The sequence below is a fragment of the Abramis brama genome (assembly GCF_963993115.1).
Source record: "Abramis brama genome assembly, chromosome: 21".
NCBI classification, from domain to species: Eukaryota; Metazoa; Chordata; class Actinopteri; order Cypriniformes; family Leuciscidae; genus Abramis; species Abramis brama.
The window spans coordinates 14,573,495-14,599,072 of record NC_139983.1 but is presented as its reverse complement, the minus strand read 5'-3'; the positions used below and the strand labels follow the sequence as shown (position 1 = coordinate 14,599,072).

The 25,578-nt window shown below is 37.6% G+C and overlaps 1 protein-coding gene across 2 annotated transcripts in view; it reads right to left on the bottom strand.

The window, feature by feature from the left end:
- The window catches only part of kif13ba (kinesin family member 13Ba), a 48,347-nt gene that overhangs the window by 10,011 nt on the left and 12,758 nt on the right, over positions 1-25,578 (bottom strand). For both annotated transcript variants that reach the window (XM_084096881.1, XM_084096882.1), the window contains exons 3-31: positions 18,605-18,620; positions 18,438-18,498; positions 17,603-17,695; positions 16,520-16,700; positions 16,340-16,427; positions 15,530-15,664; positions 12,233-12,345; positions 11,204-11,315; positions 10,862-11,074; positions 10,667-10,777; positions 10,398-10,532; positions 9,115-9,245; positions 8,773-8,859; positions 8,467-8,654; positions 7,437-7,695; positions 7,173-7,335; positions 6,939-7,085; positions 6,701-6,850; positions 6,344-6,469; positions 5,268-5,441; positions 4,839-4,996; positions 4,567-4,699; positions 4,061-4,207; positions 3,938-3,967; positions 3,245-3,344; positions 1,717-1,843; positions 843-898; positions 560-684; positions 295-471 (exon numbers count right to left, since the gene is read on the bottom strand). In XM_084096881.1, coding sequence (XP_083953007.1) covers positions 295-471; positions 560-684; positions 843-898; positions 1,717-1,843; positions 3,245-3,344; positions 3,938-3,967; positions 4,061-4,207; positions 4,567-4,699; positions 4,839-4,996; positions 5,268-5,441; positions 6,344-6,469; positions 6,701-6,850; positions 6,939-7,085; positions 7,173-7,335; positions 7,437-7,695; positions 8,467-8,654; positions 8,773-8,859; positions 9,115-9,245; positions 10,398-10,532; positions 10,667-10,777; positions 10,862-11,074; positions 11,204-11,315; positions 12,233-12,345; positions 15,530-15,664; positions 16,340-16,427; positions 16,520-16,700; positions 17,603-17,695; positions 18,438-18,498; positions 18,605-18,620 — 3,736 coding nt within the window. The remainder of the gene's footprint in view (positions 1-294; positions 472-559; positions 685-842; positions 899-1,716; positions 1,844-3,244; positions 3,345-3,937; positions 3,968-4,060; positions 4,208-4,566; positions 4,700-4,838; positions 4,997-5,267; positions 5,442-6,343; positions 6,470-6,700; positions 6,851-6,938; positions 7,086-7,172; positions 7,336-7,436; positions 7,696-8,466; positions 8,655-8,772; positions 8,860-9,114; positions 9,246-10,397; positions 10,533-10,666; positions 10,778-10,861; positions 11,075-11,203; positions 11,316-12,232; positions 12,346-15,529; positions 15,665-16,339; positions 16,428-16,519; positions 16,701-17,602; positions 17,696-18,437; positions 18,499-18,604; positions 18,621-25,578) is intronic.

Here is a 25,578-nt window from a genome sequence, read left to right as displayed (position 1 = left end):
TAACCCACTGGAGTCATATGGATTACTTTTATGATGGATGGATGTGCTTTTTTGAGCTTAAAAAAAAAGGTACCATTCACTCCCATTATAAAACTTGGAAGAGCCAGGATATAACTCCAATTGTGTTTGGCTGAAAGAAGAAAGTCATCTACACCTAGGATGGCTTGAGGGCGAGTAAATTATGGTATAAATTTCATTCCTGGGTTAAATAACCCTTTAACAGCAGAAAGAATAGTATGACTTTTCTGTAGTTCTGATGATGGTGTAGGTCATTTAAAGTAGACTGTGCCGCACCTGTCGCCCAGTGAGGTTCACACAGATGCGTTTGCGCAGGACTAGCTGCATCTCTGCAGGGTGGCTGAGCTGTACCACAGTGCGGACGATCAAGTATACTCTCTGATCTGGGGCGGCCCCTCGACTCAGCTGCGGACATTCATGAACCGTGGAGTCCCAAGAGGCTTCGGCTTTCACCTGGAAGTAAAATAGGTTTTAATACATTCCTTCACAGACAACTTGGGAGCCTGCGAGAGCCCCGAAGGTGCGTGGGTCACATTCTCACCTCTCCATCATAGTGTTTGACGATCTGAAGGTCAAAAAATTCATCCTCATCTTCTGAGCTGAGCATAGCGTCCCAGCCGCCCGCCTCGGGAACGTCTAGGTTCTCCTGAGAGCTGAAGTCATCAGCTGGAGGGAGGAAGAACAGAAACAAAGGAGGAACAAGTGTGAAAATGAATGTTAAGATAAAGAGTGCTTGCAAATGGGAGCAATGGAATAAAGGTCACAGAGGACATTGCATTTCTGCAGAGAAAATTGCTGTTCTTCAGCAGGCAGGAAAAACATACCTCTCAAGTCGAGGAAGAGCACTGGAATGTGAGTCTCCATCCCAGGTACTGGTACCCTGCCAAGACAGACATAAAATCAACACATGGCCCAAATACTCATGACTAAACATTTGTAAAAACTGTTTAACTGATATTGACATTCATTTCACAAACAAAGCCTTAAATCAAAATATCAATCTGTCAAAACACATCGTAAGGATTATAACATCCTCCCTAAAAAGCAAACTGCTTAAAACTAAGCTGATTTTACATTCAATTTCATTCAAATCTCCTCTGACAGACAACATGTATACCAGCTATCTATAGCCCCTTTCACACAGATATTCCGGAAAATACACGGATAAAGTGACCCGGGATTTGACCCGGGTTCGTTTGATTTTGGTTCATTCACACTGCAAGTGATTTTCCGGAATCAGACAGTGCGTTCACACACAAGCCGTAAAAATCCCGTAAAGACACGTGACATCGATGTGACTTATAATGTCTCAGCAGCGTCTTAAGTTTGCTTATGAGCTGCGATTTCTCTCTCGAGAAACCACGCTTGTGCATTTTGTTCTCTGATTCGATCATAAACTTGCGTATTAAATACAGTTTCACAGCTGGAGAACGATCCCGCGCTTCAGCGTCATCACTACGACACGGCATTATTACGGCTTTTGTTCACACAGCGCGCGTTCCGGGATTGAACACGGCAATGTTACTAGGTCCCCAACCCGGCATCGATCCCGGCATCAATCCCGGGTCGTGTTTGCGTTCACACAGAAGGCACTCTGGCAATTTGCCGGCAATTTCCCGGGTTCAAAGCGCTGTGTGAAAGGGGCTTATAACACTTAATTTAACTCTTCAGTTCAGTATGGTAGTAGCAGTGTCGTACCACTCAGCAGGAGCTCCTGGTATTCCACTGCCAGCAGAGGGCACCATCACTGCATTTCTCTCCTCTGTGAGCGTCAGACGCCACTCAAGCAGCTGGGCCTCCCTCTCCACGTCATCTTCGGACTTATCTGGTCACAGAAAGAATTGAACAATGTTTCCTCTCATTTCTATTTCATGCCATTTCTGCAGAGAAGGCCCTGTCATCAATATATACATACAAATTTATCATAAAAATAAATAGATATATTTGTTGTGTGTATGTTTATAGTATGTATATACAGTGCTGGGTAGATTACTTACAAATTGTAGTCGGTTACTGATTCTAAATTACATGACAAAAATTGTAATTAGTAACGTAATCCATTACTTTACACATTTAAGGTAATATAATATGACTACTTTTTGATTACTTTTGACCTAATTCGTTTATCACATTGATTTGAAAAAATTAAGAAAAATTAACTCTAGAGAGGAGTATTATGCTAAATATAAGCATTATATTGCATATTCATTGTATTTTTAAGTTATATTATAAAAATAATATTCTTCAGGATTCAGTACTTGATTAATTTGTCATTTTTATGACAGCCACCAAATTTAAATAAAAAAATAAGTAGAATTATAATTGTCATATTTTTATGATGTTATTATAATAAAAAAACTTCCATGTGTAATTTAAAATGAAGTGGCCTACAAATCAGATGATTTTAACCTTTAATATTAGTGATGTACCAATAGTTTACAGCATTAGTTGAGAGATATTTTTGTCATTGAGGAAATTTGCCATGTACTGTACCTGACAGCCCTAATTAATCAATATTGAATCGAACTGAATCAAATCGAAATCGAATCACAAGCTTGTGAAGTGAAATCAAATTGAATTGTGAAATTTGTGTCAATGCCCAGCCGTATTAAATATCTATCCATCATTCCATCCATCTCTCTATAAATAATAATTTAATATTATAATAACTTTGTACACAATAATGTATTTTTTTATATAAAACTTTAGAAACTTTAAGTTTAGAAAAGTTGAAGATGACTTGTTTTGTTGTGCAACATTTGTTCAATCATGATAAATATCATCAAGAAACCAAGAGAGAAAAATAATAGATCATTAGCTCTGCCTCTATAAACTTGAAACCTTCTGGTCACAAGATTTCTCACAGCTTTAGTTTTATGCTAAATTATGCTATTAAAAAAAAATCAATGTACATGCAGAAATAAAATGCTGACCAATCATTGTAGCTCTGATTCAGTCAAATCTCAAAGTTTTCCCCCACCCCACTTTTGAGTCTGAATTATGCAACTTTTTGATCAGCAAAGGAACAACAATAAGGAACTATGTAGAGTGGGATTTTGGACCAATGCATGATGTAATACAAACAGTAACAACAAACACAAAAGCTCCCCACACAAGGACAGAACAAAACTAATTAGCCACAAATTAAAGAGAGGAAAGCACTCTTTTGTAGTCAATTACTGAGCTGAGACTACAAAACAGTAAAATGTCTCTGTCTGGTTTTTACCTGTTTTGCTGACCAAGGTCTGGAGATGTTGGTCCAGATATTCTTGTCTCTTAGTGAGAGCGGTGAGCCACTGACGTCGCAGACGCTCTAAATCACGCTCCTACAGGATGATGGACAAATGCATAACCACAAAAGTTATTTTTGCTTGGCATCTTTTTTGCTAACTAATAGACCCTTTATGCCTTTAATGGCAAGGGCAGTGGAGAAAGACAGGAAACAAGTGGGAGGGAGAGACAGGAATGCGACCAGGAAATGATGCAGACCGGATTCAAAACTGCACCTCAGTGGGAGCACCACAACTCCATGAAAACTCATTTTCTATTGGAATATATTTTAAAATGTAATTTATTTGTGTGATAGCAAAGCTGAATTTTCAGCAGCCATTGCTCCAGTGTTCAGTGTCACACTTTCAATTTAATATGCTGATTTAGTAAAAAATATTTATACTTATTATCAATGTTGAAAACAGTTTTGATAATTATGATAATTTTGTTCAGGATTCTTTGATGAATAGAAAGTTAAAAAAATAATATAATATAATATAATATAATATAATATAATATAATATAATATAATATAATATAATATAATATAATATAATATAATATAATATAATAACAATCAAGCACTTCTGATATTTATTATCAACTGAAAATCAATGTCATAGATGTATTGCATCATAACCAAACATACCTGATAACTGTCCATTTCATCACCCTCAGGCTACAAAGAAAAACAATATAAACATTACAAACTCTACATATCCAGACATGATCCTGCTAAATGCTAAAAGCTCAAGTGAAAAGGCACATTTACCTCTTGTGGCTCATTGTTTTTGGTCATCCGCAACTGTCTGATCTCCACACAGCCAATGGACACTCCCAGAATGATCTCTGATATCAAAGGCATTGTGCCGGAGTCCTGCACTGAACGTACCTCCACCTGAACCCGCCGAGACTGGCCCTGGGAAAGACAAACAAAAACAGTTAATACCCCATGACAAAAACCCTGAACCGAAATGTTAAACAGTGTTGATAGAATAACAAAGCACAAGCAAAATACAGAACACACATGTCTAGGAATCATAAATACATTTATTTAAAAAAAAAGAAATAGAGTTTGCTCAAGGAAGACATGCAAAAACACCTCGTTACCGTCTGTATCGAGCATGTGACTAAAAAAACGCCTAAGCCTAAAGTAGTTCATGCTATGCTTTATACTGATCGTAATCTGATCATAATTAGAACTATAGATGGCAGCAGTGGGCTAACATGCTTACAGTAGTGTAATTTCTAACCCCGCAGGAACATGTGTGTACTGACCTGTTTGAGCTGGAAGATGCCACCCGTGCGTATATCTCGCGCTGACACCACCTCCACGGGAATGTACTCTCCGTTCTCATTCAGCTCCAGAATCTGCACCCACATCTCCAACTTGCGAGTTACCTCACTCCACCTGAGGACACAAGAGTCAAACCAAAAAGCAGGAAGCCGATCATCAGATACTAGACACCTAATGCACACAATGTTCTCTACATTTGTATTAGCATTTTTGAACAATTGCAGGGGGCTGAAGCTCAATTTTGTGTTCAAACCTGTCACGTAATGTGCGTGTTTTGGCCTGGATGATGCTGAGATCCCACAGCGCAGGGTTCCTGCCTGGATCAGCCTGTCTATGTCCGAAAACCTCGATGGCTACAGCACCCTCTGTTAGGTACTCAATAAATTCCTCAGTTACAGTCACTGCATGCTCCTACAGTACAGAGAGTTTACCAAAAGTAAATGCATGGTAATGGTTTCTTAATAACTCCTGTTATTGAACTAAAAGAGATGCACAATTCACTACAGTTTTAAAAGCTGAAGGTCAATATTAGTAATAATTCACAACTCTACATGATTTAACCAAGCAGCATGTTCCAGGATCACCATTAGAGCCATGATTGGTTGATAGGATTTCTAGGAGGGTAAAACACGTTGTGCCCAATTTACTATCTGCTTGTAAAGTGACACATCTTGATTCGTACCTTACAGCTGTCAAACACCACCATGCAGTGGGGGTCTTTGCTGCTGGAGAAGGAGGCAGACGGATCTACTTCTGGGGCAACAATAACAGGCTCTGCTTGGTCCCAGAAAGAGTACTGACAGAAGACAAAATTGGACAGGTACTGTGGGAGACCTGTAGCCTGCAGGATCTTAATCTGTTTGAGAGACAGGAGTAAAGTAAGTGTGGTCAGTACGATTTTTTTTCAGCAAGGACACAAAGTGATCAAAGATGACAGTAAAAGTCATTTATAATGTTGCAAATGATTTTTATATCAAATAAATGTTGTTCTTTTGAACTTTCTATTCATCAAAGAATCCTGACAAGACATATCATTATGTTTACAAAAATATTCCGCAGCACAACTGGATTTCAACTTTGATAATCATAAGAAATGTTTCTTGAGCAGCAAATCCGCATATTAGAATGATTTCTGAAGGATCATGTGACTGGATCAAGACTGGAAAAAAAGTCAGGTATTTTAAACTAATATTATTTCACATTATTACAGTTTTTACTGTATTTATCAAATAAATGCAACCTTGGTGAGCATAAGAGACTTCTTAAAAAAAAAAAATCGGGTAACACTTTATTTTAATGTGTCCTTGTTACACGCATTTACAATAGTAATAACTATAAATTATGCATAATTACATGCAACTAACCATAAACCAAACTCTAATCCTACACTAACCCTATAGTAAGTACTTTTACTCAATTAATATTACTCAGTACTTAAATGAATAATTACACTATAACAGGGACACATTAAAATAAAGTGTAACCAAAAATCATACCCCAAACTTTTGCACGGTAGTGTAGATTTTTTTAATGTAATGTAATGTAATGTAATGTAATAATATAATATAATATAATATAATATAATATAATATAATATAATATAATATAATATAATATAATATAATATTCTAGTGTGTGTATATTATTGTAAGTATTATTATTATTATTATTATTTACTTACCAAAAACTTTAGTGACTTAAATGTTTCAAACCTTAAACACAAAGCCTGCTTCTGTTATTGTGAACTTCAGTACTCACCATACAGACCAGCTTGCGTTCCTGTACATCTCCATCCGGGCTTCCATCACTGTCATCTCCTCCAGCTACGCTATCATCAAACCCTCCACCCATCCTCATTACCTCCACATGCAGTCGCCCGGCAACCTGACACCAGCAACAAGTGAACACAACACTTCAGTGGTCCGCTGGAGATAAACCGTGTCTCATGCTTGATTTGATGACTTGATAAGATTCAATTTCACAGATCAATTTGCACTTGATTTAATTTACATCCCACTTTTCCTTCAGAAATGAAACGAGTCAGTTATTATGAAATATTCACAGAGACAAACCACTGATCATATTTGCTGGCAGATCTGAATGCATCATCCTCACCTCTCCTTTCTGATTGATGATGGGAACTGCATACTGTAGCTTTACGTCATAGAACAGGCAAGAGAGGAAAACGTTGGCCACCCCGATTAAACTGTGGTTCACCTGCTCATCGAAGAAAGGGTCGGCTCTCTTGAAGTACGAGCGCATCACCTATGAGATGGAGAGCAAGACCGAATCTATAGTGTCACCTTTTCATTTTTATGGGACAGTAAAACTTCTGTGATGAAAAAGAGCATACAGGGTTGTCCTCGTCAAAGTCCTTCCACTCTTGGTAAAGGTCTCTCATATCCACCAGCCGGTTTTCCATCTTCTCAAGGGCCCAGATTTGCTTCCCTTTGCCTTTCCTCCTGACTTGAATGGCGGGTTCACTCAGGACAGCATCTCGCTACATACACAAACAAACAAAAAAATTAAACTGACTGCACCATCCATGCTATGTTTCTCATGTGTGCTGCTGCAAAATGTTCCTGACCTTCCTGTTGGCATTGAGGTTTGCAGCAGGTATCTGTAAAGTAACTCTGTACTCTGTTCTTTTGTCCAGCTCTTCAGCGATGAAGCTCGCCTCCTGCACTAGCAGATTAGCCCGTACGATCTGCTCCCTCAGTTTCCGCAAGCTCCGTGTCAGCACCACCTCCCTAGCATTATCACAACAAGAGCGTTACAACAAACTCACCTTGTACCAAATTCCTCCTTGGGAGGGCAAAACATTTGTTTCCACCGAAAATATAAAGCTCACCTCTCCTCACTCCACTGGCGCAGGCGGTGCTGGGCGTTGGGTGATGATGACATTCCTCCCTGGCTCAGTCTCTCCAAGCTGCGGTAGTGCGGCTGCAAGGGCTGCGACTGCGGTATCTGCATGCTCTGCCTGTCTGGAGTCAGCTGTCTGCGCAGCTGCTGCAGCTCCTGCTCGTACATCAGCCGCTGACGCTCCAGAGCGGTCTTCTTCTCCTCCTCGTGTTGGCGCTCCAGAGATTGTAAAACAGCCTGCATAGGGTCTGTTGGATAACAAAAACAGTAATGTTTTACACCATTTTGAAAAGTTTTTGCTACTGTACCTTTAAGACTTATGTAAATTTGATGAAAAGGTTTTGATTGGCTAACCTTTTCACATGTAAAATGAGCAAAATGCCTCCCTTAAATGCAAAATAAGTGTCCATATTTTCAATAGCAATACGTTTTACTTTTTATTAGAGCTACACTACTATTCAGAATTTGAGTCAATACTATTTTTTTCAAGAAATTAATATTTGTATTCAGTAAGGATGCATTAAATCAAAATTGACAGAAATATTGTGTAATGTTACAAATGTATTTACCATTTTAAATAAATGCAGTACTTTTGACTTTCACGCATCACGGTTTCCACAAAAATATCAAGTAGCACACAATGTTTTCAACATTGATAATAATAAATGTTTCTTGAGCAGCAAATCAGCATATTAGAATGATTTCTGAAGGATCATGTGACACTGAAGACTGGAGTAATGATGCTGAAAATTCAGCTTTGCAATCAGATTTTAAAAAAAAAAAAGTTTTTAAATATATTAAAATAGAAAAACAGTTAGTTTAAATTGTAATCATTCCTCAATATTACTGATTTAACTGTATTTTTGATCAAATAAATGCAGCCTTGGAGACTTCTTTCAAAAACATTAACAAATCTTACCGACCCCAAACTTTTGAATGGTTGTGTAGATAAAACATTTCAAATGAAGTCATATTTCATACGCATTTGTTTTTAATATGGCTTAATGGATCAAACTCACCGTTGCTGCCCAAAGCCTTCATCATGACTTCAGTCTGAGCAAACTCGTAGCTGAAGCTGACCTCACTGGACACCTCGCTGGCAGTATCTCCCTCTCCATCCAGCTGCTCACTGCTGTTACTGTTCTTCATGCTCTCTCCCTCACCCTCCTCTTCCTCACCCCTTAAACGCCGCTTCGGTAGGTTTATTCTGAACAAATCACAAATATAAAGAGTCTTCATAAAAGAAGATAACCATAATGCACTGTCATGTACAAATACAGTAAGCCGCAGTGTGACATTCTTCAGTCTGGGGTAACAACACTGACCTGAAAAAGTGATTGTTTCCCCAAAAAATACGGTCACCATGGTGAAGCTGTTGCCGGCTGGTGACTGGAGATCCGTTCACACATGTTCTGCAACAGAGGCAACATTAGATTATTTCATGTAACTTAAGATTTAACATTTACCTCAACAGAGACAAAGATTTGCTTGTATTTCAGCACTTTTTTTTTTATTCTTTAACTTATATTATTAACTTATCGTTTTGGATAAAACCACCCATCAAATGCATAAATGTAAATGTAGTATGCATGCACAGTGCAAAGATAGCCTGTGGCATATGACCTTTTGATTTACCCATCTCAAACAAATATAACACAATGCATTACCTTGAGTTTCTGTAAGGGTTGAGAAAGACAGCTCCCTCAGGTGTGATGTTAATGACACAATGCTCTGCTTGGATGCCCATTCCACACAGCTGGATGTCCTGGGAATCTGCTGATCCAACCTTAGTGTGTTCCTGCAAAACATCCCAGTGTCAACTGTTGTTACTACCACACAGACCATATCCATAAAGGCACGATGACAAAAACTTAACAAATGCCTTATTTCAAGCACCAAATGTACCAAGACAGGCTCCAGGTACATTATATTATTATACCATGATGTAAATTACATTAGGCAGCAAAAATATGGTATACATTATTGTTGTTGTTTCTGATATGATAATAATAATAATAATAATAATAATGTATTATTATTATTATTATTATTATTATTATACCACCATACATAAAGTTTGGGGGCAGTAAGATTTTTTTTTTTAACAGTAAGGTTAACTTCAAATTCAAGGACCTTTCAAGGACTTTCCAAGTCTAATACCCTAAAAATTTAAGGACTTAATGTGAGGACACATTTCAAGAGAGAGTAAGGTTACATCGTTTCAGCCTATTTTTGCAATGTTTCACGGTGTCTGTAAAACGTTGATGCACCACCGTAGCAGTTTCGTGCACATATGAACGTCATGGCAATGCACAACACAAAGAACCTCACGCAGGAAACACTTGACGTAACATGTAAATGCACGTAACTAACGTAAATCAAGTTAGTAAGCATAGGCCACGAAGTGTTGGTGAAATAACACATTAGCAGACAGGAGGGAATAATATGGATTTTTTTCCAGAAAACTTCTTGCACAAAATATATTCAAGCACTTTCAAGGACCTGTATCTATGTATGTTTATTTTCAAAAACTTTCCAGGGCCTTGAAAAAAAAATTCAGATTCACAAATTTTCAAGGATTTCAAAGACCCGTGGGAACCCCGAGTAATATAGTGAAATATTGTTTCATATATTTTAAAATGTGATTTGTTTCCTGTGTTGGCAAGGCAAAATTATCCTTCTAGTATGCTTATTTGGTATATCTAGTATATATATATATATATATATATATATATATATATATATATATATATATATATATATATATATATATATATATATATATATATATATATATATATATATATATATATATATATATATAATTATAATTTTTTTTTATATTATTATATATATTTTTTTTTCTTTTAAAAAGTCTGCCAATATACGAAACTCATATCAGAAACATTTTTAGTATCTTACAAAAAAAAAAGTCCTGGTTGTGCATTACCTTTAGATAATAAACCAATAGTTCATTAAGGGCAGGGTCAGCGTTGAGATTGACCAGGAAGCACTTATCTTCTCCAACCTTGATACCAGAAGATTGCAGAGAGATGCCAAGGCTCTCCAGCTGTTTTTGTCTTTCCTATGCAGAACAAAACCCCAACGCAAGAAGAACATGAGTGTCCACTTCTGTGTTTGATTGATGAACTACAGAGTAACCAGACATAAACAAAATTACAATCCAGCCAAAAGAGTGCAAATTATTGTGGAGGTTACTTGTGCAATTTCCTCAGTCTTCCTCAGCTTCTCTTCCCAGGTGACCGTCATCTCCTGTATCAATTTTTCAGACTCCTCCAGTCTATCCTTCAGCTCTGGCGCCTTCATAGACTGAGGAGGAACATGACAGGTTCCTAAAACATTGTTTTTGACCTTTTGCAACAAAACACTAAGAAAACTATAAAAGGCGTCTACCTCAGCCTGCGTCAGCTGATCTCGCAGTTTCTCCACCTCCTCTCGGAGTTCCCGGATGATCCTGGCGTTGGGGTCTTCGTTGACCACGGCGTGGTTGACGATGCTCTTTGCTCGGTCTGCATAGCGTAACGTTGACAGCGTCTCATCGTAATTATCGGCCGCAGGGCTAATGGTGGCAACCATGGCAGTCCGACTGTTTCCACCCAGACTGTCCTGCGGTTACACCAGAAGGACAGACATTATACATTTAAAAGTGTGTCTGGCAGTCGTTTGGAAAAAGTAAAAAAAATTCTGTGGAAACTGTCTCTCCCAGTGTTTACCGGACAGAATGAGTGTTCATACCTTGAGTAGCCATGTCAGCACTGAATCTCTGTAGGGCACAAACTTGTTCTTGTTCTTTCCAGCACCCTGGTCTGCCAAAGCTGAGATCACCAAACCCAGAGTGGTTAAAGACCTGTCCAGTGTGGAGAGGAAAGATAGAAATGGGAAAAAAATTAGAGAGAGAGAAACAGACCGAGACACAGAACACAGAGAAATATGCACCTGCAGGCCAAAAATCCTTCACCAGATTTATAAACCTTCCTCAGAACAAACGGTGCCCTTAGATGAGGCCATTTTAACAAGACTGATTCTCCACAGTATAAAACTCCTCTCTCAGCCACAGAAAAAAGAACACCACAAATCAATGTTGCAAAATACATTCTTAGGTGACTAAAAGACACAGTATTAGAGAGGATGTCGACACAAAAGATCAGACGTATTTCAACAGTTTTTTTCCATGATAATGTGCCCTTTAAAATTCAAAGCACCCATCCAACAGAAAAGGAAACGCCTCAATTCAGTGCTATAGGAAAACATTCAGAGGTGACTCAGATATTCAGAGACTTAAGCAAAAGAATCTGGGTCAGGTATTCATAATGAAAATGAAGATGATTTTTGGATCTTCTAATTATTACATTATTATTAAATATTAATAATTATTGTACAATTATTATAATATAAATATAATATTTTATTATTCATTTAATTATATATATATATATATATATATATATATATTTATATATTTATTTTATTTTTTTAATTAATAACATAAATAATATATTATATAATATATAATATAATGCAAAACATTTCCTTAAAATTATGTCCTAATGAAGAAAAGCTTAAATGTCTTTTTTAATGCTTCCTTTTTAGGTTTCAATTTCTTCAAGTTAAATTAAAGTTATTATTTTTCAGAATGCAATATGGCCTTGTTCTTGACAGCTTCTGTAAGATTCATACAAACCTTCTGTAGGTTGGTGCATTAAGTGAAAAAAGTACCAAGACAAAACAAACTAATCATGCAGAATGAGGCATGAGTGCACACACTTGTTGATGTTGCTGCCTTCCTTGAGCCGCTCGCCTGCAGCGCCTGTCTTTGCAGCTCTCTCACTTCCTGCCAGGTCCACCAAACCCAGCTTACTCACCTTTTCCCCACTTGTCTGTAGAAAGAGAGAGAGTACAAAAAAAGAAATGAGAAATGCTGTTCAAAATGTAATACTAGCAAGCATACTTACTGCAGAGTATACACCGCCTACTATTTTTTAATAGTATGTCACATGGCCTCATTACATGTCTCTTTCCATGAATGGAGCCTACCGCCTAGTTATTCTGGAAATAAAAAGCAAACTAACGGTGGCGGGAACTAATAATTAAAGGAAAAAGCAACATAATAATCCCTCACTACTGAACATTTCCATGGTTGTCAAGCCTCTCTGTGCTTGTCCTTAGAAATCCAGGGAAATGGCTTCAAACGTTAAATTTGTGTATGAATGACCATGCTGGACAAATTCTGGTGAGCTGTCCTATATTACGAAGGAACAATGGCAAGAGAGGCTATGGCAGGCCATGGACAAGCATCCATTGTTCTCCTCTCTATTGCACAGCATTGGACGAGTATGTGGGGTGGAGTTCCTTTATATGGCCCAGCATCAGACCTTACTGTACACAATCCCCCTGTTTGAGCATCAGAGATGAGGTTTAATTGAGAGGAGACGCAAAGAGATGTGAGCGGGAGGCGAGAGGATATGGGAAGTAGGGGGGCTGGGAGCTGGACCGAGATTACAGTGCATTACAACAACAAAGAGAGTCCTTGTGTTGCAAAAGCTTCAGGCTCCAAATGCACATGGGCTGAGAATACAGAATCATATAGAGCCGGAGTTCATTCGTTAATCTTTCATCAACTAGCAGGCAAATTCTGTACTTTTGTAGCATTTTATTTTCTCCCCCTCAACAAGTTACTTTTTAAATGACCCATTTTTTTCCACCTTCTTGCTGACCTTTAGAATTAAAAGGCTGTTCTTGCAACTGTAACTTTAACACTTTATATATGTGAATGACCTCTGCAAGTTAACTCCTCAGAACACCTTAGCACTTGCATGGCAACACCCTGACAACCACCCAGACCACCCTAGCAACAATATAGCTATGTGTTTACCCTCAGAACAACTTAAAAACAGCATAGCAACACCCTGACAACCACCCAGAACACCTTAGCAACTTTATAGCTATGAATTAACCACTTAGAATAGAAACTACATGGCAACATCCTGACAACCACCCAGGACACTCTAGCAACCATATAGCTATGCATTAACCCCTCAAAACATCATAGCAACTGCAAAGCAATCCCCTAACAATCACCCATGCCCTAGTAACCACATAGCCATGCATAACCCTTCAGAACACCTTAGAAACTACATGGCAGCACCCTAACAAACCCCCAGGATACTTTACTATACTTTAACTTCTCAGAACACCTTAGAAACTGTATAGCAATGCCACTGCAACCATTCAGAACACTCTGGCAACATAATAGCTACAGGGTAGCAGAACACCTTACCACTCAGACGACCTTACCAAACTCATAGCAACACCCAGAAAACCACCCTAGCATCTACATTGCTTGCTACACATTAACCCTTAGAATATATTAGCAACTGCATAGAAACACCCTGACAACCAACCAGAAAAACTCGGCAAACACATAACTATGCACTAACCCCTCCGAACACCTTAGCAACTGCATAGCAACACAATGGAAGAACTGCTAGCGTTGGATAGTGGCGAGTGGCCAAGCAAAGACAATGTAAAAATCTTTTTTCCATTATACGATTTTAACATATTTTAAACAAAAGAACATGGAAATCAGAGGTAATCCATTGCCCTTCCTTCTCCAGCAGTCGTGTATCCACATAGAGCTGTTTGCATGGGAAACCACAGCATGCAAAAGGCAACACTGATGACTGCGCTGGAAAAATACACACATCATTACCTATCGACGGCTGAGCTGACAAACACCACATTCATAAGGGCTGGGCCTGGTGTGTGAACATGCAGGCTAATACTTTATCATTGCTCTGTTTTAGTGACAACATGCTAAGATTAGATCTCTGCTGTCGTCTTGAGTGCACCTGTTGAGTGACCAACGCAGTCCAGACTCTGATGAATTATAGATTAGGGACTGGACACGAGTCGAGTCAGGTGATCATGACATACGCCACAAAAGAAAAGCGCAGTGACACCAGGACAGCGCCAGAGGAGATCAGTTGACGTCTAAACTCGGATACTCTATAATTTATTCATCAATTTTCCTGCTATTTGCATGAGCTCTTCCCATGCTCACGATAAAGCCAAAAAGAGAAGGTTACCGTGGGCCAGAGTGCACTAAATAGTAAGTTCACACAATTCACTTTTTATTTACTCGTTCCAAACCTATATGCTTTGATTGACAGTTATAGTCACAGAGATCTTTGAAGCTGAATCAATTAAACGACTTATGCAACATTATAAATAGGAAAAAACCTTTAATGATTTAAGTGAACGGAAGAAAAGCAAGGGCGGTGTCATATAAATCTAAAAGGGAAAATTTAGACTGAACACTGGACTGTGCCAACACAGGTCCACATCAGCTGATAAAAGGTATTCAAATACATCCATCTATGAGATCATCAGGGCTGGACACAATGACTCATCTCTCAACCTTCCCCTTCCTGCAGTACTTGGCTTTATTTCATGAGGACCTAGCAAGAACATTCAAGATCTGGGTTTTATCAGCAGACAGCAGAAGCAGGACTATTCCCAAATTAAATAAGACAATTAAAGAGGAAGGTATCAGGGAAAACTTGGTTTAAAATAAGAGAGTTTGAGGATAGACTTTGATGCGTGCAACACAATGCTCCCAAACCCAGGCCACCCAGACCATTTATAACAAGGAGCTGCAAAACATGTAAATCAGAGATCATGATTGTAAAGTATAAAATATATTAACATTTGACCACCCACATTTACATATCATTGTTTATTCATTATTCAGAAACTTGACCCAGCCTGAAAAACAAACTATGCTGGTATGCAAAGTCAATCATAAAGGATGTAATGTACATGCAAAAGTCTAAAAGGGTACAATAGCAAAAACTGATGGGGGGAAATTATCATGATTATGAGTTTTATGGTGCAAAAAAAACATTGACTAACATAACAAATGGACTTAAAAAAAATAAAAACGCTTGAAACTTGAGCTTGACCCATTTAAGTGATTTTCCACTTGTCTTATCTTGTATCTAAATCTTAATCTATGTAAATCAGTTTTGAGCTTCAGAACAGTGTGTTTAAGTGTGTTCTTACCCCTGAATGCAGGTCCTTCAACGTGTGCGTGAGGATGATATTGAAAACCGCATGGGAGCGACTGCTCTCCTCATTCATATTGGTGGCCGCCACAGTGCGGGATTTATTCCCCTCAGACATCAGGGACTCTATGTCCTTTGAGTTGGAAAAGGGACATGATTAGAATCTCAGATGTATTTTAAAGGTCAGAACAACTGCACACTTATGTACACAATTTTTTTGAAAGAAAGAGAATAGAAAAGCAGTAAAGATGTCCTGAATACAGCTTCTAAAAATAAGGCATATACAATGCTAATGAAATATGGTTACTGCAAAGTAACCTGTTTTTAGGTTTTGAAATGACTTCCACACTGGAATCTGTGGAATTCTACAGAATGGATTTAGGTTTGGAAATATGTTAATCCAAAAATATTCAACACATTTAATCCAATTAAATCAAATTTACTTCAGTATAATTAATAAATGAACAGGCAAAGGATATGAAAAAAACTATATAAAATTCTGCAAAAATCTGTGGAAATGTCCTGCAAATTCTGTGCAGGCTTTTGAATGACTAAGATTTCCATAATACCAAAAACTTCAGCAGTGACACATCCAATCTCGTGAGCTGACTACAAACATTCCTAAAGCAGGATTTGCTCAGAATCAACTACAGACCCAAAGAGGGGATAAATTAACCACATGACTAACCGAATGACAGAATGTATTGAAAAAAGAAAAGAAAAAAGAAAAAGAAAAAAAGGGGTGAAAGGTTAATGATTGTGCGAAGTGCATGTCATTCCCCCATTAAAGAAATCAAAGTTGTGTCACCTTGTAACTTTCAACCGCAAGTCTGGACAGACCATCAACATAAGGCCCCAAAACTTTATGTTCTCTCACTCTCAAGGCTTGTCGACTCCTGTAGGAACAAAGCAAATGGATATTGTGTAAGATCGACATTAACAGCAGAGTACAGCTCAGAGATTGAACATAAGACACAATAGGCTTCACCCTTTGGGGTCCAACAGGTCCCGGACTTTCTCGTTGTAGATTTCCATAAAAGAGACTTCTACGGTGAAGCTCTCTTCCTCTCGCTGGTGTTGTATGGTCCGGTCAAACAGAGAACTGCAGAGTCTGGGGATCAAACCAGGCTGGTCCACCGAACCCATCATGGTATACGACTTTCCAGAGCCTGAGGGAAATGACATCACAGCAGACAAGAAATCATCTCATGCTACTTAATATAAATAATAATTACTTGAATATATTACAAAAAAGTAAACATTCAGCAATACAATAAGAACAAAGAAACTAATTACAAACAAAATGGACAAATCAATGCAACAGAACAAAAATACTAATTAAACAAACAGTGCTTTAAGTTTTTCAGGGAGATGTATTAGCAGTGGTTTTCAGATACTGCAGACATCATAGTCTTCACTATATACATTAAATATAGATTAATCTTTATTAAAGCTACAAAAGTTATTCATTCAAGAGCAGGAAGTGATTTTATCTTTGTCTTTGTTGTTTGATTAACATTAAAGACACAGACTGAAGTGCTTCAGTAATATCGGGCTGCTGTCACTTTAATACTGAATGCATGGATTCAATATAGACTACTGGTTACACACACGTTTTCTTTCTCAACTGTTTACAACCGACTGCATTTACGAGGACACTCTGTGTATAGACTATATGACCGTTCAGGAGCCAATCTGAAGCCCACAGTATACTTGGCTTATGCATGTTCTGCTCTGTCTCGGAGCGCACATGCAGAAAGCCGCCTGGGAAACAGTATCTCTTTCGCGGCTTAATTTGCTTTTAATGACACTGTTTAAAATCAGGAACGTCCTGCAGTTTAGCAACAGTAGACTGCATTTTACAACACTTATTCATCTGATTTGGATGTTAAGTTTGGCTTAGGGAGGATCGAAAGCGCACCGCTGAATCGTTTTACCTCGTTTATCTTGTTTTCATAATCGTTGGAAGACAAAATAGAAATAGAAAATCAATAACGATTAATCATACAGCCCTAGTTCAGAGTGCTTTGAAAACATGAGCAAAGGTCACTGTGTACAAAATATTACTCACCAGTCTGCCCATAAGCAAAAATACAGGCGTTGTAACCCTGAAAAGCATTGTGCAAAAGACTCTCCCCAAGGCACTGAAACACTACATCTTGACCTGTAAAAATATGATTGAATGACAATTAAGATGAAGTCTTTAGGGGTGAATCTCACAAAACCTTAAAAGAACATATCAAAGTGATATTTCACCCTAAAATGACAATTAAGCTAAATTAAGGTCATGGTCCTAAAATAGGCTTCACTGAATTCTTCTGGATGATTCGTCATGTGAAGGAGAGGATGTGTATATGGAAAAGGGGAAAAACAGGAGAGCGTAATGCATTTCAACAAATACTGTAAAAAAATAAAATGTTACAGAATGTAAAACCTATAGATCCATTTGATAATGAGAACTGGGAGGTAAAATGAGCTTATCATTAAATAATGTCACTAAAAATAGGATTCATGGTACATGGTTCAAAATTTTGCTAAAAGACAGTATAGCAACAAAATACATCTAACTGTCAACAAAACTTTGCTTGGCCTATATTTTACACGGATGCATAAAACAAATTGTCTTAAAGCAAAATCATTTTAAGAATTAATTTTTGGAATCACTTTGTCCCAAAGAAAAAGTACCAAACGTTGTCTGTGATTGTATTGTAAACTTCAAGGTGACACATTATAGATTTTCTGGAAAAACCTTGTTAGTACAGATGAGCTTGATGTGTAAACAAAACCTTATCTTCAGCAGCACCAGCACAAAAACCATCATAACAAGATGATACAGATGAGATGCTTGGTACTGAACCAAGAAATAAACAAAGTGGCTTCTTCAAGAAATGTTTGCAGAAACTGACCAGCAAACTTCTCTGTCTCAGACTCATCCATCGACCAAAAACAGTGGTCATAGGCGAAGGTCTTAAAAGAGAGAGAGAAATATGGTTTTGTTATGCTCATATCAAACTCAAACTCATATTTTCATGATGCACTCATTCTTCGTTTCAAAGTGAAATGAGTGCTGTACCTTTGGCTGACCCCTGCTGCAAGTTGATCCAAGGAGAGGGTGCATATGGGAAAAAGATGGAAAAATAGAGCTTGTTAAAAAAATATCTAAAATAAATGTATAAGAATACATATAGATTATAATAAAATCAGAACATGTTTACTTTAATGAGATATCATGATGATAGCATTAACACCAATTTGTACATATACCAGGATTCAGTACCATGGTATTTTTAGAAGTACACTGGAGTACTAATATATACGTATGTATGTATGTATGTATGTATGTATGTATATGTATATGTATATGTATATGTATATGTATATATATATATGTATATATATATGTATATATATATATATATATATATATATATATATATATATATATATATATATATATATATATATATACAGTGAGGAAAATAAGTATTTGAACACCCTGCTATTTTGCAAGTTCTCCCACTTGGAAATCATGGAGGGGTCTGAAATTGTCATCGTAGGTGCATGTCCACTGTGAGAGACATAATCTAAAAAACAATCCAGAAATCACAATATATGATTTTTTAACTATTTATTTGTATGATACAGCTGCAAATAAGTATTTGAACACCTGTCTATCAGCTAGAATTCTGACCCTCAAAGACCTGTTAGTCTGCCTTTAAAATGTCCACCTCCACTCCATTTATTATCCTAAATTAGATGCACCTGTTTGAGGTCGTTAGCTGCATAAAGACACCTGTCCACCCCATACAATCAGTAAGAATCCAACTACTAACATGGCCAAGACCAAAGAGCTGTCCAAAGACACTAGAGACAAAATTGTACATCTCCACAAGGCTGGAAAGGGCTACGGGGAAATTGCCAAGCAGCTTGGTGAAAAAAGGTCCACTGTTGGAGCAATCATTAGAAAATGGAAGAAGCTAAACATGACTGTCAATCTCCCTCGGACTGGGGCTCCATGCAAGATCTCACCTCGTGGGGTCTCAATGATCCTAAGAAAGGTGAGAAATCAGCCCAGAACTACACGGGAGGAGCTGGTCAATGACCTGAAAAGAGCTGGGACCACCGTTTCCAAGGTTACTGTTGGTAATACACTAAGACGTCATGGTTTGAAATCATGCATGGCACGGAAGGTTCCCCTGCTTAAACCAGCACATGTCAAGGCCCGTCTTAAGTTTGCCAATGACCATTTGGATGATCCAGAGGAGTCATGGGAGAAAGTCATGTGGTCAGATGAGACCAAAATAGAACTTTTTGGTCATAATTCCACTAAACGTGTTTGGAGGAAGAAGAATGATGAGTACCATCCCAAGAACACCATCCCTACTGTGAAGCATGGGGGTGGTAGCATCATGCTTTGGGGGTGTTTTTCTGCACATGGGACAGGGCGACTGCACTGTATTAAGGAGAGGATGACCGGGGCCATGTATTGCAAGATTTAGGGGAACAACCTCCTTCCCTCAGTTAGAGCATTGAAGATGGGTCGAGGCTGGGTCTTCCAACATGACAATGACCCGAAGCACACAGCCAGGATAACCAAGGAGTGGCTCTGTAAGAAGCATATCAAGGTTCTGGTGTGGCCTAGCCAGTCTCCAGACCTAAACCCAATAGAGAATCTTTGGAGGGAGCTCAAACTCCGTGTTTCTCAGCGACAGCCCAGAAACCTGACTGATCTAGAGAAGATCTGTGTGGAGGAGTGGGCCAAAATCCCTCCTGCAGTGTGTGCAAACCTGGTGAAAAACTACAGGAAACGTTTGACCTCTGTAATTGCAAACAAAGGCTACTGTACCAAATATTAACATTGATTTTCTCAGGTGTTCAAATACTTATTTGCAGCTGTATCATACAAATAAATAGTAAAAAAAATCATACATTGTGATTTCTGGATTTTTTTTTTTTTGATCATGTCTCTCACAGTGGACATGCACCTACGATGACAATTTCAGACCCCTCCATGATTTCTAAGTGGGAGAACTTGCAAAATAGCAGGGTGTTCAAATACTTATTTTCCTCACTGTATATATATTTATTTTAGGGCTGCACAATATTGAAGAAAAATGCGATAACTCATTAAATAATGCGATATTCGATTTGCGATTCGATAATGCCTAAAGTGTAAAATAAACTTAAATTATCTTTAAAATGTAGTTAAAATTATAAGAAAAACTCAACTTCTGAAAATGAACAGCAGTGTTTTACTGTGGCATAAGAAGTGTTATTTTAACATCAGTGTAAACCACATGGTTTAGGGTTTCAGGAAGGCCTACATTAGGTTTAACAACAGAAACTGAATAAAGAAATGTAAAAATAAAACACTGCTTAGTTTTCCCTGTATGAATGAAATATATACTGATTCTTATTTAAGCTACAAAAGTTATTTAGCCAGAAGCAGTGAGTGATTTTCTCTTTGTCTTTTGTTCATGACCCCAGTTATTGCAAGCTGTTGCAATATGCATATAGCGATATATATATTTGCGATATTTCAATAATTTCGATATAATGTGCAGCCTTATATATATATATATATATGTGAACTTTAAATATCCCAGAAAAAAACGCATTATCCAAATTCACTAACTCACAGCTGACCAAAATAGCATGTCATCACCCTGAGCGCACTCAAATGGGAACTAGGAACTGCCGGCTCTGCACACAATCACACATCCTGAGCGAATCCATGTCATCAGTTGTACTTTGCTCAGTGGACCTGAACACAAACAGCCCGTCTCTCACTGAGAAAGCCTTGCCGTTTACAGGGTAAATATGCATTTGGAGCCCTGACTCAAATGTTGTGTTATCTGTAGAGGGCACCTCAATGGCTTTGCACGGCACTCTGTGAACACAATGACCTATATAAGCATTACTGACAGACTATGGGAGCATACTGAAGGATCCTAATCACTCACAGAAGACTGTGCCTTTCCAGGCCCAATTAATTCAATTCAATTCTGATGTTGTTCTCTGGGTAATGAAAAACCACTAATGCAAAATGCAAAGCTCTGTTACAAACCATAATGGGCGGCCTAAACAATGAACAAAATTGAGGGAAACTTCAGTTTTAAATATAAACTAAATATACTTTTCAGTAAAAAGGCAACTAAAAATAGTTCATGCTATTTTACCCAATATTTCTTTGTATCATGAGCTTTTAAAAGCCATTAATAAATTATTATTTAAAATATACATTATTAATATAAAAATGTATTATAAATAAATAAATAAAATTATAATCAAAATTAGTGAAAAGTGGTCTGTGGAAAAACTACTTTGGAATACCATGCACTGATGAATCAATAATAAGCCAAGAAAAAAAAGAAAGAAAAAAAGTGTATAAAAAGTGAATGGGGTCAATTTCAATTTCAAGCTGACTTTAAGAATCTCATAACTATTGGTCTCTTCTATGATGTGCAATTATTCCCTATCTGTTCATGCCCTCTGCACATATAACCGAATCTTCAACAATGGCGACCCTTTTTATAATCCCAATCTAGAAAATCTACACCCATGAGAGTTTATGGAAATCACCAAAGCGTGTACAGCCACACAGTGAGCAAACGAAAAAGCGAGGGATGGAAAGCTGGGAAAACAAAATATGCCTAGATTCAGTTCCAACGACCCCAGGCTCAGCTTGTCGTTTAAAATCAGGCCATGCCACACTTGTAGTACAAGTAGTTGCACGATGACGTCCCCCCTGTCACACCACGCTGAGAACTGGGGGAGATGTTGGCCCTTGAAGGATGTGTCAAGCTGAGCTTCATCTCAAGTTCCTGGAGGAGGGTTGAGCAAACGGGGTGGACAAACACACATGGCAGCTGTACATCTGTAACACTAAAAATAAGGTTTCTGAGTGACAGTCCCTCAGTTCTGATGTCGAAATAAAGATATGGATATTCTTAGAAAATTATCCTGTCTCCATGCTATCTGTTACCTAAAATCTTCCGTTGGAAGTCTTTCATCTATCACTGCAGGGCATGAACTGTGCTAACAGATTTTTCAGGGTATACAAATCAAATTTCAAGCATCGCAGGAACAAAATGCATGTTTTCCAAGACACCCAAAGGACAGATTACTAAATCTTAAGGAGATCTCCACCAAACCTCTACAGCCAAGAGTGCAGCCTGAGGTAGGTATGTGTGTAATCGTGAATGAGTTCAATGGGTTGTGTGCTACACCCAGACAGCTCCCGCCGGTGGCACCTCCTTTCCCAAACAGCCGGTACAAGCCCTAGTGACTTTGACCTTGTACTATCTGGCATAGCCTATATTACCATACCTCTGCTCACATTTTATCATATCTGATTCACCGACATGACAGATACAATTACATACAGGCGATGACAGAATGGACAAAGTACTGAAATTAATCATATTAAATCACACTATCATCTTTAAATGATATTATCCGTCTTCATCATTCTGAGCACAGTTGTATAGTTTTGAACATACAATGTTGATTAAATGCACTCTGCTAAACGGTCTAGCCTACTCTTATTCACGTAGGGTTGGTAAATAATTTTTTGTGAATCGTTTGTTTGTTTGATTTGTGTGAATGAATAAGTTCAAATAAATAGTGATTGAATTTGAGTACCTGCATTGTCTTAATAGGAGAAAAATATTTAGTTAAATGCTGCTGTTCATCATCTTAATTTGACTAATTTATATAAATTAAGGTGTTTTCTAGTTTAATTCAGTGTAAATTTGTGTATACAATTTTATGCGGTTAACATATGACATTTTTATAGTTTATTTGCTAGAAAAATACTGTTCTGATTGCAGAATATATTCTGACATATTAAAAATAACACCAAAATGTAAAAAAAACAAAACAATTTTTTAAAATAAAATTAAAACATTTAAAAATGTTAAATCATTAAATCAAAAAATAATTAAATCAAACAACATAAAAAAAAATATATATATATATTTTAACACAAATTGGGTGTTTAGGTATAAAATTGGTAGTACATCTTGCTAGAAAAATACTGCTCTGATTGCAGAATATAATCTGATATAATAGAAATAAAGCAAAATCAAAAATAAACGAAATAAAATCAATTAAAATAAAAAATAATATTAAATAATATTTAAAAAAAAAAAACACAGATTAGATGTTTAGGTATAAGCTGGAGAAAATAAAACCGGTGCTTTAATAAAAGAACAAAGTTAGATTCATGTTTTTGATTGTCCAATGACGGCAGCCATGACAACCCAATGACAACCTCAGGAAAGCTGGCAGCTGCTCCCAAGTTCCCAGTCTGGTTTCCAAACAGTGTTCAACTAAACCCACAATGCATCACTCTGTGTTTTCCTAACACGGCTGTCCTGTACATTTGCACCGACTGGAATCGCCCCTGAGCCAACTGTACAAATGAAAAATGCGTATGCTCTGTCTCTACGCCTGTGCCTGCTTTCTCTACAGGAGACAGAGGCATGTGGTTGTTATAACCCAAAAATGCCTTAGTGACAGGTGAGACCAATCGTTGAGAGATACCCAAGCTAGAACTGGGATCAGCGCTGTGGTGCAGTTAATCACACGAGTTCTCTCATGATGTCATCGAGCAGCCTCGCGAGTTATCCTGTAAGTTGCTTTATGACATTGTTTTTGTCGGAGTGAGTCAGAGGCTTCCTGATATGAGGCAGCACTGACTGAGCAGAGTCCTCAGCTTCTGGGGAAGACACAAACTCTTACTTTCTTTAGAAATCGCACACACAAAAACATTCATTTAGAGAGTGACGGTTTGGCAGCGTGCAGTACAGACTCTGAGCTCGCATGAGACCCTTCCCCCAAACCACAACAAGTCTTGCAGTTAGGGCTGGACGAGCATTAACCAAATTATATCTGAATATAAATACAGAATGTTTAAAGAAACAATGTTTAAAGCAACAAGTACAGAAAAATGTTTAATGTTGAATACAAAAAAGAAAAATAGCCTACTTAATCATAATTAATATTTTTAATACACTACCGTTCAATGTCAGTATGATTTTTTAACAGAAATAGATATTTTTCTACAGCAAGGATGCATTAAATATAGTTAAAAACTTTCAAATTATTAGATAAAAATCTGTTTCAAACAAATGCTGTTCTTTTAACTTTCTATTCAAAGAATTCTGGGAAAAAAATATTAAACAGCACATTGGTTTTTAACTGATAATAATAAGAAATGTTACTTAAGCAGCAAATCAGCATGTTAGAATGATTTCTGAAGGATCATGTGACACTAAAGACTGGAGTAATTACAAACATTTTAAAGCATGTAAAAATACCACACACAGGCCCTGTTTACACCTGGTATTAAGATACATTTTGGTCAATCGGATCACAAGTAGACGAGGAAAAATATTTCCTTTTACACCTGGTATTTTAATCCGTCTGTTTTGTCCACTTTCAACCACTTCTGTCCTGATTTCTTTGAGAGGAGGGTCTATAAGCGGGTAAACGTATCTGTGTTTTTCAGATGTTTCGATCTAATGGACAAAATAAGCTCGCACAATTTACACATGAACGTGTCCGGAGACGACGGAAAAACATACAGAGAGCAGCAGCTTTCGTTTCTGCTCTGATAGCCCCAAGACCACGTCGAACACTGCGAGTGCTAGTTAGAAACAGGAAGGGTGAGAGAACCTTGTGCTTGGTACGTTTTTTTGTCTTCAAACCAAACTTGGATCCAGCCAACAAAGTTTAAATCCCATCTGGCTAGCGCGCTTTTCATAATGTTTACGCATTGGCTCAGTAGCTGGAGAGTAGCTTTTGTGGCTTTTCGAACACATTCGACCACATGATTGTTTACGCTATGAAAGCAATCCAGTCTAATGCGTTTTTGACTACCTCTGGAATTGGTCGAAAATGGATAAGCTTAAAAACATTTTAGACTCTGTTTACTCCTGTATTTAGCATCATCCACTTAGTATTAAGGGTGTCACGATTTCGAGATCGATCGAAATTAATGCTCAATCTCGATTATCGAATCAAAAAATGGAATCGTCGATG